This window comes from Myotis yumanensis, unplaced genomic scaffold (assembly GCF_028538775.1).
Source record: "Myotis yumanensis isolate MYYU_CA2020_CCGP unplaced genomic scaffold, mMyoYum1.0.hap1 SCAF_16, whole genome shotgun sequence".
Taxonomy (NCBI): Eukaryota; Metazoa; Chordata; class Mammalia; order Chiroptera; family Vespertilionidae; genus Myotis; species Myotis yumanensis.
In genome coordinates this window covers 9683559-9702212 of record NW_027223767.1, presented here as the reverse complement: position 1 = coordinate 9702212, position 18654 = coordinate 9683559, and the positions used below count along the sequence as shown (strand labels likewise).

At 48.7% G+C, this 18654-nt stretch overlaps 1 protein-coding gene across 3 annotated transcripts in view; it reads left to right on the top strand.

Moving 5' to 3' along the window:
* SHISA6 (shisa family member 6) overlaps nt 1-18654 on the top strand; it is a 289168-nt gene that overhangs the window by 18016 nt on the left and 252498 nt on the right. For all 3 annotated transcript variants that reach the window (XM_070394079.1, XM_070394078.1, XM_070394077.1), the window contains exon 2: nt 6662-6822. In XM_070394079.1, coding sequence (XP_070250180.1) covers nt 6662-6822 — 161 coding nt within the window. The remainder of the gene's footprint in view (nt 1-6661; nt 6823-18654) is intronic.

Sequence of the window (18654 nt, the reverse complement as noted above, 5' to 3'; positions counted from 1 at the left end):
ATTCTCTTTCCATCTGTCCACGTCTCTCCACCTGCTTCCTTTCTCTCTGTTTCTCCCTCTGTCCTCTCTCTCTGCTTGTCACTGTCTGTCTGTCCCTCTCTCTCCTTCGGATCTGAAAACTGCCTCTACTCTTACAGAATCCGCTCCCCTTGTTCCTCAGTGACCAATTTTTTTTTTCCTGCGGTTAGAAAGTAGCTCAGGCCTTAACCCATTTCCTCTGGCGCATCCAAATTAATTAGGTGAGGTTGGGATCGCACATTCAGAATTAGAATAATATTTATCAAGCACCCTGGAGAGAAGGAGATGGAAGATGGAGAGGAATGGGAGCAAGGAGGGAGGTTGGAGCCGAGGAGCTGAGGGAGGGGGAGGGGAGATGAGGAGAGGGAGAGCTGGTAGAGGGGTCGCTCCTAAGGACACACTGTCTGGAAAGGATAATCTTGGAGAATGGAGTTCAGGAGTCAGGGAAGCACGCAGGGCTCGGGGGGGGGGGGGGGGCACCCTGGGACCCTCAGATAGCCTGGCTCTTCAGGGAACCTTCTCTAGCATGTCCCTCCTCTTTGGTGGTGCTGCCCAGCTCAGCCCTGCCAACTGGGCATCTGAAGAGGATACAGTGCAAGCCATCATCTCTAGGAGACAGGTGACTACACCCCAGGTAAAGCTCACTCTCCAGCAGCAGCCACATCTGAGCATGCTCAGTGTCTACCACGCCTGGTGGTCTTCAGGAAGGCATCTTCCCTCACCCCTCAGTCCTCAGAGCCCAAGTCATGCAGGGCCCCTTAGGAGGTGGTCACCAGGAGACTCCCCATCCTGGTAGGGGTGAACTCAGTTAGAAATTTCTTCTCTGCTGCATCTTCGTTGGCTGATAAGCCTCAGAGCAAATCTACTCTGAAATGGCATTTTCACTGTCAATAGGGACACAGGTGAGGCTGGGTTGGAAGTACTACAGCTGGGCTGTGAGCCAGGACCTGAGGATGCACTGCTGACCCCGACAGACATGGTCTCTCCTCAGGACGTGGTTCCCGTGTGCCCAGCTCCACTGTGCCCCAGAGCCTAGCCCAGGGTCCGATCTTGGTATGGGCTGCTCAGTGGATACCTGTGGGACCAGATTGCGTTGAGCCTGAATGAAAGACCTGCTTCATCTGGTGCTCTGTAGATGTAAACCAAGGTTTTCACCCCTGCCACTATGACACTGCGGGCCATACAATTCTTTGTTCTGGGTGTTCTGTGTGTTGAAGGATGGTTAGCAGCACTCCTGGCCTCTCCCCACCAGATGCCAGTAGCACTTCCTTCCCCAGTTGTGACAACGAAACTATCTTTGGACCTTGCCAATGTCCAAAATCACCATGGAAAACGAGTGATGTGGATTCAGGCTTGGCTTACCAAAAGCAGTGGACTTAACCATGAGAATCCATACTCCTTCATGGGCACCAGACAGTAGGAGTCCTTAAGAATTTGGGAGACAAGGCAAAGAAAGAAAAATAATATAAACCTTTCTTTGGTAATAGCAGCTTTACTGAGATACAATTCACTTATGGTACAATTTATCCTTAAATTTTAAAGTGTACCATTCAGTGATTTTGATACATTTAGAGTTGTCCAGCTATCTACCATTCCTATCCAATTTTAGAACATTTCACTTTCCCCAAAAGAAACCTTATACCTATTAGCAGTCACTCTCCATCCCCTCCCCCAGCCCCTGGTCACCACAAATGGACTTTCTACCTCTGTAGATCTGCCTGGTCTGGACATTTAAAAAAATATATATTTTATCGATTTTTTACAGAGAGGAAGGGAGAGGGACAGAGAGTTAGAAACATCGATGAGAGAGAAACATCCATCAGCTGCCTCCTGCACACCCCCCACTGGGGATGTGCCTGCAACCAAGGTAAAGGTACATGCCCTTGACGGGAATCGAACCTGAGACCCTTGAGCCTGCAGGCCGATGCTCTATCCACTGAGCCAATCCGGTCAGGGTGGACATTTTATGTAAGTGGAGTCTTTCAACATGTGGTCTTCTGTGACTATTTTCTTTCACTTAGCATGATGCTTTCAGAGTTTATTCATGTTGTAGCATGTGTCAGTTCTGCATTGCTTTTTAAGGCTGAATAATAATCCATTGTGTGAATACACCATGTTTCGTTTATCCACTCAGCAGTTGAGGTACACTTAAATTGTTTCCACTTTTTGGCTATCCTATATAATAAAGAGGTAATATGCAAATGGTCATCACACCCTCATGCTGTCATGCCATAACGGCTCAGACACTCAACACTGGGGAGAGAGGAATGGGGACCAGCCAGGCTGTGGCCTGGGAGAGGGACAAGCTGCCCGCCCCGTGGTCCTGGGCGCCTGCGGCTGCGGCACAGGCAAAGCCACCTGCCCACAGTCCCCTGTGGCTGTGGCTGGCCTGGGCCAAGCTGGCCCGGATCCTGGGTGTCTGTGGTCAGCCAGAGGGAGGGAAGCCCGGGTCCTGGGTGCGGGGTGAGGCAGAGGTGGTTAGGGGTGATCAGGCCAGCAGGGGAGCAGTTAGGGGTGGTCAGGCCAGTAGGCAGAGGTGGTTAGGGGCTATCAGGCAGGCAAGCAGAGGGGTTAGGGGCAGGCAGGCAGGCAGGTGACCAGTTAGGAGCCAGTGGTCCTGGATTGTGAGAGGCAGTCAGACATCCCCCGAGGGGTCCCGGATTAGAGAGGATGCAGGCTGGGCTGAGGGACCCTCCTCCCCCATGCATGAATTTCATGCACCGGGCCTCTAGTTACTAATAATGCTGTATAAACCTTCATACACAACTTTTATGTGGACATCTGTTTTCATTTCTCTTGAGTATATACCTAGGAGTGTGAACTGCTGGGCCATATGGTAACTATGCTTAACACTAGAGGCCCAGTGTGCACAAAATTGTACGTGAGTAGTTCACTTCTGCTTGCCTCAGCTGGCCACCCTGCCCGTTGCTGTTTGCAGCTTGAGCCCCGCCCCGCCTGCCGTGAGAGCTGCTGCTCCTTTGGTCGTGATGGCGTTATGGTGTGATAGCCACAGGCCTTTTATATAAGAGATTTTGAGGAATTGCTAAACTCTTTACCAAAGGGCCTGCACCATTTCACATCCCTATCAGCAGCTTAGGAAGGCTCTAATTTCTCTGTGTCCTTGCCGACATTTGGCTACAGCTGTTTTAGTGTGTCTGGAGGGGCATCTCATTGTGGTTCCCATTTCCGTTTTCCTAATGGCTAACGATGTTGAGCTGCTCTCCACGTTCACCTTCTTTAGAGAAATGTCTCCTTATATCCTTTGTCCGTTTTTAAACTGGGTTGTTGGTTTTGTATTGCTGAATTTGAAGGATTCTTTTTGTAGCCTGGATATGCCTCTTATCAGAAATATGATTGACGAATATTTTTCCCGTCCTGTGGGTTATCTTTCATTTTATTGAGAATATCTTCTGAAAAGTTTTTATTTTTTGATTTTTTTGTTACTCTTCACCTGAGCATATTTTTTTCCATTGATTTTTAGAGAGACTGGAAAGGAAGGAGGAAGAGAGAGAGAGAGAGAGAGGAGAGAGAGAGAGAAAGAAAGAGAAAGAGATGTGAGAGAGACACATCAATTGGCTGCCTCCTGCACGTGTCCCAACTGGGGCCTGGGATCGAACCTGAAACCCAGGTACATGCCCTTGACCGGGAATGGAACCCATGACCCTTTTGGTGCTTGGGCTTACCCTCTAAGCCCTGAACCACACCGGTGAGGGCTAGAAAAGTTTTTAATTTTGATGAAGTCCAATGTATCTTTTTTATTTTTTTTCTGCTGCTGCTTGTGCTGTTGGTGTCATATCTAAGAAACCACTGCCAAATGTATGGCCCACAGATTTATTTCCATAATTTCGAAGAGTTTACAGTTTTAGCTTTAATATTTAGATCTATGATCTGTTATGAGTTAATTTTTATATATGGTGTTAATTAAGAGTCCAAGTTTATGCCAAAACCGGTTTGGCTCAGTGGATAGAGCGTCGGCCTGCAGACTGAAAGGTCCCAGGTTCGATTCCGGTCAAGGGCATGTACCTGGGTTGCGGGCACATCCCCAGTAGGAGATGTGCAGGAGGCAGCTGATCGATGTTTCTCTCTCATCGATGTTTCTAACTCTCTATCTCTCTCCCTTCCTTTCTGTAAGAAATCAATAAAATATATTTAAAAAAAAAAAGAGTCCAAGTTTATTCTTTTGCCTGCAGATATCTAGTTGTCCAAGCACCATTTCTTAAAGAAACTGTTCTTTCCCCATTGAGTTTTCTTGGGACCCTTGTTGAAAATCAACTGGGCTCTCAATTCTATTCCATCAGTCTATATTTCTGCTCTAACTTGTAGCTCACTATTTTCTTACCATATAAAGGTGGTGGGAAGGTGTTGTTGATCAACAGGAGGATGAAGGAATCCGGTAACTTGCATACAAGTGTGGTTTAAAAAAATAAAATATTTATCACATTTTGAAATTAGAAGGCATGTTAGAGATCCTGCTCATGTAAACACTTGTTTTGCTAATAGGGGGAAAAGATTACGTCTAAATTTTATTTATTTATTATTGAGTTGACATTGGTTAATAAAATTATATAGATTTGAGATATACAATTCTATAATACATCATCTGTATATTGTATTGTGTGTTCTCCACCCCAAGGCCAGTCTCTTTCTATCACCACTTACCTCCCTTATATTCCCACACCCTCTACTACATCCCTAAACTCCCTTCCCTGAGGTCCATGGTTGGCAAACTGTGGCTCGAGAGCCACATGCGGCTTTTTGGCCCCTTGAGTGTGGCTCTTCCTAAGCCTTAGGAGTACCCTAATTAAGTTAATAACAGTGTACCTACCTATATAGTTTAAGTTTTAAAAATTTGGCTCTCAAAAGAAATTTCAATCGCTGTACTGTTGATATTTGGCTCTGTTGACTAATGAGTTTGCCGATCACTGCCTTAGGTCATCACCATGCTCTTGTCTGTGGGTGCCTATGAGGTTTTTTTGTGGGTTTTTTTTTTTTTTTTTTGCCTAATCCCATCACCTTTTCCACCCAGCCCTGCAACCCCCATTCCCTCTGATAGCTGTCAGTCTGTTTGTTCTCTATACATTGTAATGTTAGAGATGAACGAAACTGCCCAAAGGCTCACAGCTCATCAGTGGCAGAGACTAGGATTAGAACCCAAATCTCTTGAACCATCAAGGCGATTTTTTTCTTATTCCCAGGCCCTGAATCTTAGGTCTCTGACCCGGACCACAGGTCTGCCTGAGCCTCCTTTACCAAGCTAGTGAGCTTGTGTGTCCTCCCTCACTGCTGAGTCCCCTGCAGTGATTGTGTATGAGGGGTGGCATGTGTCTGCTCCTTCCTTTCCCACTGAAGGAAAGCAGTGAGGGGAAAGCAGTTGGAAAATTGGAAATTGCTGTGTAAATGCCACCGAATGATAAGATTGCCGGTTTGATTCTCTTCTCCCGGGAAGGGTCAGGGTGTCAGAGGCAGCAGAATGGAAGGAAGCAAACCACTTTCAGACATGCTTTTAAACTGCCAGGGTTGTCACTTCCCAAGGGGACAGAGTATGGGAGCTGCCTTGAGCCTGGGGCTGGGCTGGACTGGCTGTGTCGCCTGGCCTTACATCTCAGGGACACCCCAGGTAGATGGAAGAGCTCTTGCCCAACTCATGCAAGACGGGTTCACTGAGACCTGGGGACCTGGCCCTAGAGGGACAGTATCCAGATGGTGGACCCTTGATGCTGTCCACACTCATCTTTGTCTTTTCAAAGTATCCCTGTGTGTCTCTGTTTTCAATCCACACTGCCTATCTCATTGTCACACCCACAGAGTGAGTCCTGTTTGAAACCAGGCTGTAGAGTGATTTCCCCTGAATTGTGAGCCCTCAAATGGCAGGGGCTGTGTCCGGTTTCCTCTGTCTCTGCAGGGCCAGATGCAGGCCGAGTGCCCAGTGAATGCGGGTTTGCATGTCGAGGCTCTGGGTTGAGTGAGTCTGTGAGGGAAGCTTCTCCTGGCTCCCTGGCCTCTTGCAGAGGGGGCGGCCTCTCCAGCACCAGCAGCCGCTCCCTGCGCCTCTCCTGCCTGCGCATTTCCCTCCCTGCATCTGTAATTGCTCTCTCCTCCAGGCTCCAGTTGTGTTCCTTCTGTACCACCCATGTGTTCTGATACCTTTTTATCTGTACATCCTGTCATTGCAGCTAAATCATACGTTTCTTTGATGGCAGGAGGTGTGTGTTGTACTTATTTGGGTCACCAGCATAGAGCACGTGCTACTGGGTGCGTGTTTTTCAATGGGGACGTGCTCTCTCTGATATTAGCAACCTGCTGCTGAATGCGAGGCCCGCGGTGTCAGTCCTGTTGCAGTGACGGCCGCTGGCCAGTGGCCCTAGATATCTGCCAGGAAGCGGGGTTTTGGGGAAGCCAGTATTTTGAAAGGGCTCAGAGTTCCTTGATTGAAATGAATTAAAGAAACCATGATCACTGCATTCTAGTTGCCCAGCATGGCAAGCTCTAGCCTGCATTCCCACTGAGCCCAGCCCCAGAGGAAGCGGTGGCTGTGAGCTGAGTGCCCAGGCTCGTCCCCTCCCACCTCTGAACATGCATCGGAGGCCTTCGTGGCCTGCACACCTGCCCAGGGAACCTCACTGTGTTGTCTCCTCCCATTTAGGGCTCTGGCTGACATCTTGAGACAACAGGGACCAATCCCCATAGCACACTGTGAAAGAGAAACGATCTCGGCCATCGATACCTCCCCCAAGGAGAGCACGCCGGTCAGATCGTCCTCCAAAAACCACTACACCCCCGTGCGCACAGCCAAGCCGCCTCCAGGTAAGTGCAAGCTGAGCGCCTTGGGTCTCTGCTCAGGCTGCTGAGAGGTCGCGGAGATGTTGCTGCTCCCTTGGGGCAGGTCGTGGAGCCTGTGCTGTCAGACTCTGATGGGCAGCTGGGCTTGTGGGAGTCTGGGGTCTGCCCCCTGGGGAAGGATTGGCATGGTGGAGACGCCGCCAATGCGTGTCCGCCCAGAGGAGAGCTGTTGATTTAGGGCATCTGTGATGTAGAGAGTGGTTGGCAGAATCCTCTTGCCTGAAAGGGAGCTTGTGGTGTACGGTCACCCGGTCACTCGCCTGCCCATGTGGGGGAAGGTTTAGACCGACTGGGATGCTATGTGACAAGAAATTGCTGCAGTCATTGTAGAGACTTCTCAGCTGTTAGAATCTCAAAAAAAAAAAAAAACAAAAACACACAAACAACACAACACAACACAAAACAAAACAAAAACCCCAAAACAACCACACAAAAAACCCCAACACTTCGAGGGTAGGGATTCTGTCTGGGTTGTAGGGTGACCCTTCCCTGTGCTCTGACGATTGCTGGCTGGATGATGAGTTGCCATGTAATAGCAATACACCTTCTGCTCTTCTGCTTGGTCATTACTGTAACTGTATGAAGGGAACCGAGCAGGGCTTACTTCCCTTGTTGTATGAAACAATAACTGAAGCTCAGAACTTTTGCGACTTGGACAGGTCACTAAGATATTAATAATAAGACATCAGTAATGACAGTGATATAACCTCTCATGATTGGATCTTGCTCTGAGCCAAGTGTTTTGCTGAGCATTTTGTGTGTTTTTCTTACTGATTCTTCACAGCAGTTTTAAAAGTACTTATATTGTTCCCATTTCACACGAGGAATAGGATGGTTCGGTATGTTTCCCAAAGATGGGGTTGTTAGAAAGAAAGCCGGGATTCAAACTGGGGCATAAAGGTAACACTAATCGGGACTAGAAAATCCTAATATCCTAACCCAGCAGGGTCATGAATCCAGGGTCTGAGTGGACAGTCTCCTTACAAGTACAGCTGGGGAAGTTGTTCCTCATTATGAGCTGTAACAGACAGCCGAGTACTGACCCCAGTCTTCGGCAGAGCTTCCACTTTGATACTCAGGTCTGAAATCTTCACATCCATCTCCCTTTTCAAAGGATGGGCTGCATATAGTGTGAACTAACCCTGCAATAAGGATATACACAGCTGGGTGGAGTGGGTCTGCTGCAGATTCAAAATTATAGTTAATATGCCTCTGGGATCAAATTTATTTTTCATTCATTCTTGAATTTTCTTAAATTTACTAAACCAGAAACCACATAAATGTATTTAAGGTAATAGCATTAAATCTTTGGAGAATCTGATTAAAGTTAAGGACATTCTCCTTAGAAAATATAGATATATATGAATATACGTATTCATCCCACATTTTGCATAGGATTTAAGGGGATTTACAGACCTTTCCAAAGTTAGAGATCCCTGATTTCAAGTTAAAGATGAGAGGCCCACCTTTGCAGAAAGTCTAAGATGCATTTTTAGCCTTAATGTCATTGATGCTTAAAATGTAAGCAATAGAAGGAATCTTGGCAAACACATCACACACACACACACACACACACACACACACACACACACACACCCGGGCCAGTAGTTACCTACCCACATGCACTTTAGAATCACCTGGAAAGCTGTTACAAATACTGGTGCCTGGGCCCCACAAATTGACTGGAATTTCCAGGGATGCTGCTGGCATCAGTACTCCCGATGGTGATTTAACGTGCGGACAGGGTGAAGAACCACTGGCCCAGATGGGTTCTTTCATGCTAGGAGTGAGGACACTGAAAGATTGTGCCGGTGGTTCTCACATTTGGCTGCACATTGGAGTCACCTGTGGAATCACCTGAGGAACTTTGAAAATTAAGGGTACCTGGGCCCTAAACCCAGAGATTGTGATTTAATTGATGTGTGGGGGGGTGCCTGAGCATGGTGGGTTGCTGGGGGCGGGGAGGGGGAAGGGAGGGTTTGGTGTTTAAAGCTTCCCAGGTGATACTAATGTGGAGCAAAGCTTGAGGATCACTGGGCTATGGACATTCCATAAAGGGCCGTTCTCACTAATCCTTCTGGTCATCCGTCACCGTGGGATCTGACCTTGGTACCTTGACCATCCTTGTGTAAGGCATTTGTTTCTCTGAAGATTCATGGTTTAAAGTCAGGCTGCTCCAGAACCTTGTGTGCAGTTCCGGAACTTCAGGTCTCTGACATCCAAAGCATCCTTGGATGTTTACCTTCACCCCTGTCTGCTCCGATTTTCTCTGTCTCACTTACAAGCCAGCTGGTTTCCAGCCACTGAGTCAGGACCGATTAAGTAGATGGTCTTGATTTGCTCTTAATGCCTTTCACTGGGCAGGAAGATTTGTCATTTCTCCTTGTTTCTATATACATCCTCTCCTCTAGTGATTTGAGTAAGAAAGAAAGCTTATAGTTACATGACTCACTCCCATGTTTGGAGAAATCCTTTCTGTATTTCTCGGTGTGGAAATCTTGATTTTACTTTTAGAAGTGAGCGTTGTTTCCCTGGCCCAGAAAGCACTTCCATTTAAAAGCAATTTTAGAACAACCCACAACATCTACAGCTGATGATGGACAAAACTGCTTTTCCAAATAGTTGATATCCTTCGCCAGTTGATATCCTCTCTCTCCAAATTTCAGAAGAATTTAAACAGAACTTTGCTCAAATGTTCAAAGTGGATAAAGACTGTGATTTTGCCATTGGCTGTGGTTTGGCAATGAGTTTGGTTGGCAAGTCTTTTAGGGGCATCTTAAGGAAGATATCCAGAAATACCAGGAGGCATCATAGCTTCGGTTGTGGTTTTGCTACTCAAAATATTGTTCATGGACCTGCCTCGTCAGCATCACCTGGAAGTTTGTGAGAAGTGCAGAGTCACAGGCTCTATCTCACCTGATGAATGAAACTTGCATTTTTTAAAAATCCTCACCCAAGGATATATTTTTGTTGATTTTTTTAGAAAGAGAGGAAGGGGGGGGGGCGAGAGAGAGAGAGAGAGAGAGAGACATTGAAGCATTGATGTGAGAGAGACACATTGATTAGTTGCCTCCCTACACCCCCAGCCAGGGATTGAATCCACAACCCAGGTATGTGCCCTGACCTGGACTCAAACCTGCAACCTTTTGGTGTGCAGAATGACACTCCAGCCAGCTGAGCCACCCGGCCACAGCTGGAACCTGCATTTTAATGAATTCAGCAAGTGAAGTTTGAGACGCACCAGAAGATATGAGCTCTCCTCAGTTTGTGTTTGCATCCTGTCTGCTGCCTAGAGTTGTTTTGGGGACGTAATTAGTGACACCAATGAGAGCACTTAAGCCCAGTCCTGACATGTAGCCACTCAGTGATAGCCATGCTGGGTTGTGGAAGGGTAGCCACCAATCAGGACAATGAGTCATCAATGAGGGAAACAAAGGCATTGGCGCCCTTTGACCAGGCGGGGTCCATGGGGTTGTGTCTGAAATGAAATACCCTAGACCAGCGGTTCTCAATCTGTGGGTCGAAACCCCTTTGGGGGTTGAACGACCCTTTCACAGGGATCGCCTAAGACCATCTGAAAACACATATATAATTACATATTGTTTTTGTGATTAATCACTATGCTTTAATTATGTTCAATTTGTAACAATGAAAATACTTCCTGCATATCTGATATTTACATTACGATTCATAGCAGTAGCAAGATTACAGTTATGAAGTAGCAACGAAAATAATTTTATGGTTGGGGGTCACCATAACATGAGGAACTGTATTAAAGGGTCGCAGCATTAGGAAGGTTGAGAACCACTGCCCTAGACCCAAGCCGTCCTGTGCTTGGCCTTGGCCCCCTCTACAGATGACAGTGCTGTGTAGATCTTTGTCAAGAGGCAGGATGACTCTTGTCAAAGAGTCAGGGTCTTGGACATCGGAAGCCCATGCCTGCTTGGTTTGGGAAGTAGAGTGAGGGTCCTGCTTTGATGATGATTAAAAACAATGATACCACAAGGAGCACAGGTACCATTGGTGGAGTGCCTACTTTGTGCTGGGCACTTTACTTGGAAGAGTGGATCCTGTCACATTTTGTAGGTACAGGAGCTCCTATTCCCACATTAGCAGAAAATTCCCCTTTCCTCCTATAGGAGCCTTTATCCTAACTCTTCCCGAAGTCCCTTTCTGGCTTTAAAGGGAGCTTCACATTGGACAGTTACTTTGATGTAGAAAATCAATGAATCCCACTTTCATACCCACCCCTCAGTCTGGCTGCCGCAGACCCTCCTGCTCAGCGTGGCCATGGCCCAGCAGAGAACGCATCCCATTGGAGCTAGCTGGATGTGCAGCATCTCAGGCTCTTTTCCAGATCTGCCGAGTCAGAATCTGCATTTTTAAAAAGATCTTTAGACAATCTGTGCACATGAAAGCTGAGGAAGATCCCTTCAGCACAGGGATCCTCAGCTCTGACACACTGGAGTCATGTAGGCAGTTCTGAACACACGAATGCCTGGCCCCCGCCCCAGACATTCTGCTTTGATTGGTCTGGGGCAGAACCTGGGCATTGGTATTTCTTAGAAACTTCCCACGTGGTTCCCATGTTCAGCAAACGTTGAGAACCAGAGCTGAGAGGGAGACTGAAGTAAGGAGCACATCTTGAGGACTGTGGAGCTGGGGTTCACATCAGACCCACACGGTGGAGCCTGGCTGGTCCAGTCAGTGGCTGCAGGGACAGGTCCAGTCCGTGGCAGGCAGGCAGAGGGGATGGAGGGCTCAGGCTCACCTGAGGGCGGGCTCAGGCTCACCTGAGGCGGGGGGTTCAGTCTTCAGCTATGAATGGGGACACCTGTGCAGCAGCAGGCACAAGGGAAATATCAGAGGTAACTAGAGGGCCCAGCAGAGCCAGGCATCAGGAAATGTATCACATCTGGATCCGCAAGTCTTCTGAGCCCAGGATCTCAGAGGCGTGCAGTGGATCGCTTAATGCTTATGGATGGGAGGAGTGGGGACCTGGCGTGTTTACCTGGCCTGACTCACTAGCCGCAGCTGGGGGAGAGCAGGGTACCTGCTCCTTGCAGTAGCAGTGACATCATTTGTTGGGGTTCCAAAGTTTTGATGTCCGACTTCCCGTTATCAAGAGTGGCATCAGCCGGAGGAAATAAATATTTATGTCCCAGCTACACACCACTGCGAGCTGTTTAAATGAGCAATCAGTCATCCTGCCTCTTGTCACAGCCGTGTGCTTTACAGGCAGACTCAGGGAGTCAAGGGACGTGGCTCTGTAAGCTTTGTGGGGACTGAGCATGAAGGCTGCACAGCTGACAGAGGGGCGCTTTGTCACAGCCCTGCATAGCCCTGCATAGCCTGGCCCTTCGGTGCTTCCCGAACCTCAGCCTACTTGCCTTCTGTGTCTCTCAGCAGAATCCAGACACCCTGTCCCTCCTCATGCCACACACGTCCTTCCCTTGGGGAATTTTCCCCTCTGTTTGGTGGCCAGGAACTTTTCAGCCCCAGAGGTTCGTGCTGTGAAATTCGATGCTCAGACAGCAAGCACTACCTTTCCTAACCTCATCTGCTCCTGTCCGGCACCTGCTTTATTTTCTTCAGAGCACTTACACCATCGAACATCGTCTCTTTGCTGGTTCACTGGTTTATTGTCTTTGTCCCTATTAGAATGTAAGCTTGGTGTAGGCAAGGGTTTTGTCTTTTTAGTCACTGTGCTACCCTAGACCCACGAACATTGCCTGGAAAATAGTCACAGTTGCTCAACGACTGCTTGTTCAGGGGATGAGTGAATGAGGACACCGTCCTTTACTGGGAAGGATGTAGGAGCCCACACGTAGGTATCGGTTGAGGCTGCATGCTGAGGAGCTCTCGTCAATGCTGCCTGCCTTCCATGCCCTCTGTGTAAAATGAGTGTGGAGTCGGTCACGTTGACAGCCCACTGATCACCTGGTGGAGAGCTGAACTGGAGGCCCTGGTTTCCAGGGCCCAGGCTTCTCACCAGACCCCAGGGCCCCTTTGTCTTGGGCTGACCCAGGACTCCACGATTTAGTGCGGCCAGAGGCTGGGAACTTCACTTCCCTGGCTGGGCTCAGGGAGGTCATAACCCAGGAGACCCTGCCTATTCTGCTTACTCTTTCAAGAAAGACTCCCTTACAGAGGTCTTGGAAGCCCAGGCAGCTCGGATTCTCTGTTTCCAGGCACAGGTTGAGGGCTACAGGTGAAGCCAGATGACCTGGGCATATACCTGAACCCTGGGAAACTTCTGGTCAACCTCAGCCTCTAATAGGAAATGGGACTTTTCTTTTCCCAGTCATCCTCGGGGAACAGGGCTGTCTTGTTTAGCCTCATCAAACTCTGGAGCTCCGATGGGATGAGATCAGCTGACCCAACCACACTTGACCTGTGAGGAAACTGAGGCACTCCGAGGTTACGTAGGTGAGAGGTGGTTGGGCCAGGCCTCGGCATCTAAGCTTCATGTTGGAGTTGAAAATGTGGTCTGGGTAGGTGGACAGACTGGGTGTGAACCCTGGATCCCCACTTACAAATTTCAGGACGCAGGCTCCCTCACTTCAGTTCCGTGTCTGTGACGTGGGAATGACCAGCACCCTCCTCAAAGGTGATTAAAGAGTTGAATGAAATAATTCCTATATTTTAAGGGCTTGGCACTGGCCTGGCTCAGAGTTCCCACTCAGTGGTCATCTGCATTCTCATCATCATGAGCATCATCTGTTATTAGCTGCATCTTCTCCACCTTTTCCTACCGATCTTCCTTCTTTCCCCTCTCTCTGTTACCTCCCACTGCCTCCCTCTGCCTACATTCCTTTTCATAGTTTGCCTGATATTTTGATTCTTCTCTCACGTTGGGGGTCTTCAGCAGTGACTGGTTCTCAGCTCTTCTGTTAAAACGAATTTAGCCTACAGGGTCCTGTCATTTCATTCCTAGTTCTACTCCTTGAACATCCCTATCACTTCCCTGTTTCCTGTTGGCAATAATTTCTTTCTAAATTTATACCTGTTGTTTGGATAGTCTCCCAGCAGACTGGCATTGACCTTTCCCAGGTGGAGTCTCCATACGCTGGGCCCGGATGTTGGGTTACCCCCATTCCCTCCACAGCATGCCCCGTTCTTGCAGTCATTGTCCTGCAGGTCTCTGCCTGGGGATGACCTAGGGTGAACCAGAGGCTGAGCAGCAGCCACATGAGGCAGCCACTCCTTGACTATTGCCTCCTTACACGTTCTGAAAAACCCAGAAAGTTCACCAAGTCAAGGCTCATAGTAGAGAAAAGGTATCACTAATCCTTGATGACAGGAGTAGCATTAATTGGTGCTTATAATACAGCTAATGCTATTAACTGTATTATAAGCACCACGATATATGCTTTGCCCATATAATATCATTTAATCGGCACAACTCTGTGAGGTAGTATCATAGTTATCGTTATTTTACAGATGAGAAAAGTGAGGGCAGGGAGGTTGGACACCATGTCCCAAGGTCACACATGTCGTCCTGGGTAGAGAGAGGATTCCAGTCCAAGCCTGGGCTTCAGGCACTGTGCTACTGAGCCTCTGTTGTTACTGGTTCCTTATATTTCACCTCATGTTAAACATAGACAGCAGGATCTCACTCATCTCAGCCTCACAAACAGTCTGCCATTACACTTGACCCAAGCTTTAGACACGGAGGCATTTGCTCTTCGAGGCATCTAAACTGGTTTTTATCTTAATGTTTTTTTAAAAAACAGGGTAATTAGGCTAAAATACACAACACATCACTCTGTCTCCCCAAATCGTTTACAGTGAGCTTATCATGTGCCCAGTGCTGTGTTGGTTCCTGGGGTCCATGGATGGAGCCACGAGGAAGTGTTGACAAGCATGTAGACTTGCTCACGCAGGTGCAGGTGCAAAGGAGGGATGGAAGCCTGAGACTCCACGGAGGCTGGGATGCTTGAGGGGCCTGGAAGGGCTCCCAGCAGTTCACCAGGCTGAAAAGGGTGGGCATTGGGGAGTGGAAAAGGTGCAAGTAGCCTGTCAAAACCACAGGGTGGTAAATACTGTCTGGAGGCACGTTCTGTGAGAGGACGCTCTCAGCGGCTTGGGGTGTGTGGATGTGAGGCTCCTTCACATGGCAGAGCTCCGTGGGTTCTAGGGTCAGCTTCTTAGGGTTTGCTCCTGGCGTGTCCTCCCTGGGTTCAGGCAGTCAGCTCACTCCTCAGCATCCTCCTCTATCTTAGTCAAAGCTTTATTCTCGACTGAGCAGCAGACTAGCAAGCTTATTAAGCTTGAGTGGTAGGAGTCCACAGGCCCTGACCTACTTCTCGATGGCAGGACCTGCAGTTTACACAGTCTTTTATATCAGTTTTAGTTATTCTGATTATTTCATTTCATGCTTCATTCTGGGTTTAGGGGATACTTCAGTTGAGTGATTTCTGCACAATGAGACCTTCATACGGTCTATTTCCATGTGTATTGTTTTCACCTGGTTCTGTGGTTAGAAGCACGGACTATGGAGTCAGACTGTTGTGCATCCAGACTCTGACTTGATCTTCCCATCTATAAAATGGGGCTCATGATGGTATTGCCTAGTGTGAAAATTAAATGAGCTTTTAAAAATTCTCAACTGAGGATATGCTTATTGATTTGGATATAGGGGGAGAGAGGAAAGAGAGAGAAAGGGAGAGAGAGATATGTTAGAGAGAAACATCGATCAGTTGCCTTCTTATATGCGCCCCGATCAGGGATAGAACCTGTAACCTAGGCATGTGCCCTGACTAGGAATCCAACTCTCAACCTTTCAGTGCATGGGACGACTCTGTAACCAACTGCACCACACTGGCCAGGGCTAAATGAGTTTTAATGTAAAGCTATCAGAGCTGCATGTGACACATTCCATCAGACACAGGGAAACACTGATTTAAGTCTGCATCCTCATATGTGTTGGTTGCTAGGCCACATGTGGCTGTGGAGTGCTTGAAATGTGTTTCAGAGTCACATGATTTCAAAGAGCTGGTAGGAAGCAAGAATGTAAGGTATTGCCAAAATTTTTTATATTGATTACAGGTTGAAATGATAATATTTTGGATATATTGGGTTAAATAGAGTTTATTCGTAAAACTAATTTCATCTGTTTTGATTTTTTAATGTGACTACTTAAAAATGTAAAATTCCTGGATATGAGCAATAAGGTAATGAAGACCTGGGGGTGGGGGGGGGTGGGAGGGGGTAGTAGAAGAGGGGAGAATGGGAGATATCTATAATACTATCAACAACAACAACAACAATATATATATATTTTCAAAAAGTCATCACCTTGCAAAAAAAGTGAAATTCCATGTGCAGCTCACATCTGTGATTCACATGATATTTACATTAAACAGAACTGATTTCAGTGGTAGCAACATTGGGTGTCTCCTTGAGTTCAAGCTTCAGTCCTGAACAAAGGCCCTCTGCCTTTGTGGGGCTTGCATTGTGCTGACGAAGACATCAGGTCAGCAAAGGAAACCAGAGCGTGCTCAGCGCTCGGCACAGCCAGGCGGAACGTGCCTGAGCAGTGCTGGCAGGGAGTTGCTTTGGATAGTGTGGTCCTAAGAGGTGGCGTTTCCGCTGGCACCTGACTGATGAGGGGCAACCATGGGGAGATCTGGAGGAAGAACATTCCAGGCAGAGAAAACATCAGGTGCAGAGGCCCTGAGGCAGGAGCAGACCTGGCCTGTTGGAGGAATAGCGGGAAGACGGGTGTCAGGTGGTGGCTGAAGCAGTAGGCCGTGCATGCTGCGAACAGAGGGATGGACACGGGCCAATCAGGCAGGGTCTTGGAGGCCACAGTCAGGAGAGTGGATTCTGTTTGACTATGAGGATCTGATTTCTGATTTAATAAGATTATTCTGGTTGCCTAGTAGTTAAGAAGCAGGGTAACCAGTTAGCATTTCTAATAGCAACACAGGTTAATAAGAGAACATTTTCTGACTTCTTCCTCCACAAGAAGACACCCCATAAAGGGCCAGGTGATGCAGCGATAGCCTGTGGGTGTCAGAATCAGAGAAGCCCCGGTCCAAATCCCAGCGCAGCTTGGATAAGGCCCCAGGCCCCAGTCCAGGGCTCTTCAACAGGGGTCGGCACACTTTTCCCGGAAAGGGCCAGATTGGAAAGGTCTCTGTCGCAACTACTCATTTGTGCCGCTGAAGTGCGAAAGCGGCCACAGTAAATTGGTAAATGAGTGGGCTCTGCTGAGTTTCCATAAAACATTATTTACAACAATAGTGGGCGGGCAGGTTGGGCCCTGGGCTCTGGCTTACCAACAGCTGTTCTTAACCTGTCTCTGAAAGCCACAGGCACCTTCCGTGTGACATGTGTATGGGGACACATTCCTCACTAGGATACTGTTGGGGGTCAACAGCACGGCAGAGCCCAGGAGGTGCTCCCCAAAGGTCAGGCCCATTTCCCGCCCCCCTTTCCTGGTGCTCTGATCAGGGTGTTGCTCCATCCTGGTTCTCCAGCCGGTGGCACCAGGCTTGATGAAGTAACCACAGGGACACCAGAGTACTCAGCCCTGTCCTTCCAGGCTTTCTGTCACCCAGGTGATGGTGCAGAGACTATGCTTATTGTATTTGCAAGTGACACATCACCGGGAGGGTTGGCCAGCACCCCCTGGGTGGTTCAGACTCAGGGTACAGTGTCCACATAGTGTAGACACCCCAGTATTACATTGAACAAGCTCCCTTCGGCTTCCAAAGCTCACCCTTCCAATAGCATCTCACATCCCATTTGTTTCCGGTCCTCAGATACCCCGGCCCTTCCTCTGCACCCCTCCCTCCTTCTCGGCGTGGTGCTCTGCTCCCCCCTCAACACAGAGGGACAGCCCCCGGTGCTTCACACCCTCCCGCCCTCTCCCTGACAGCGGCATTTTGTAAAGCAGTGTCTACACCTGTTGCCTCACTTCCATTCCTCCCTCCTGCTCTTCAGCCCACGGCCAATTGGCCACCATCCGCTCCACTCTCTGGCTCACGGCCTCCTTCTTACAGCTTTGGGGGTTCAAGGAGCGGCTTCCCACTTGGCTCTGCAGCCAGGGTGGAATGCCTACCCCTTCCTCCCTGGAAGCCAACGCTCTGGCCACCTGAACCCACTCAGCTCCTGAGGGCACGCTCTCCCACCCATGCTCTGCTTTTTGCTGTTTCTGGAATATTCCTTTTTGTCCACTCTCCTTCAGCCTTGCCTGTTCCTCCTTCCCTCCCAGGTCTCAGCTTAGCTCTCACTGCCCCCGACTTCCTGGCTGGGTCAGCCCTCCCTGGGTGCCTGTGGCAGCTGGGCTCCTGCACTGCGGAGCCAGGGGACTGGGTACAGGGTGTTGACCACAGCTTGGAACCCAGCTCTGTGTCTTCCTGGCCCAGCAGCCTTGACCAATTCCTTAACCTCTCTGTGCCTCAGTTTCCTGGTCGATACGTCGGACTAGTGCCATCTCCCTGTGTGTTGTAGTGAGGACTGAATGAGTCCATAACCTCCAGTCTGCCTGAGGCCCGTCTGGTATCAGTCCAGCTCACCTCCCGATCCTAGCGCCTGGCTTTGGGCCTCGCACACACGAACTATAAATTAAATGGCACATAAAATCCTGTGTTTGGGTCAGCAGGCTCAGTAAGTCCCATGTGAGGAGCAGCAGGTCCTGTGAGAGTCTTAGGGGTGTAGCTGACTCTATTTCATGCAAACAAACTAAGTAAATCAGTCAGTAGCTCTGAAAACAGCTGTTCTGAGGCTGCACGGAGAGAACCTGGCGCCCGCATCAGGGAGGTGGGCTGCCTGCTCTTCTCTTGG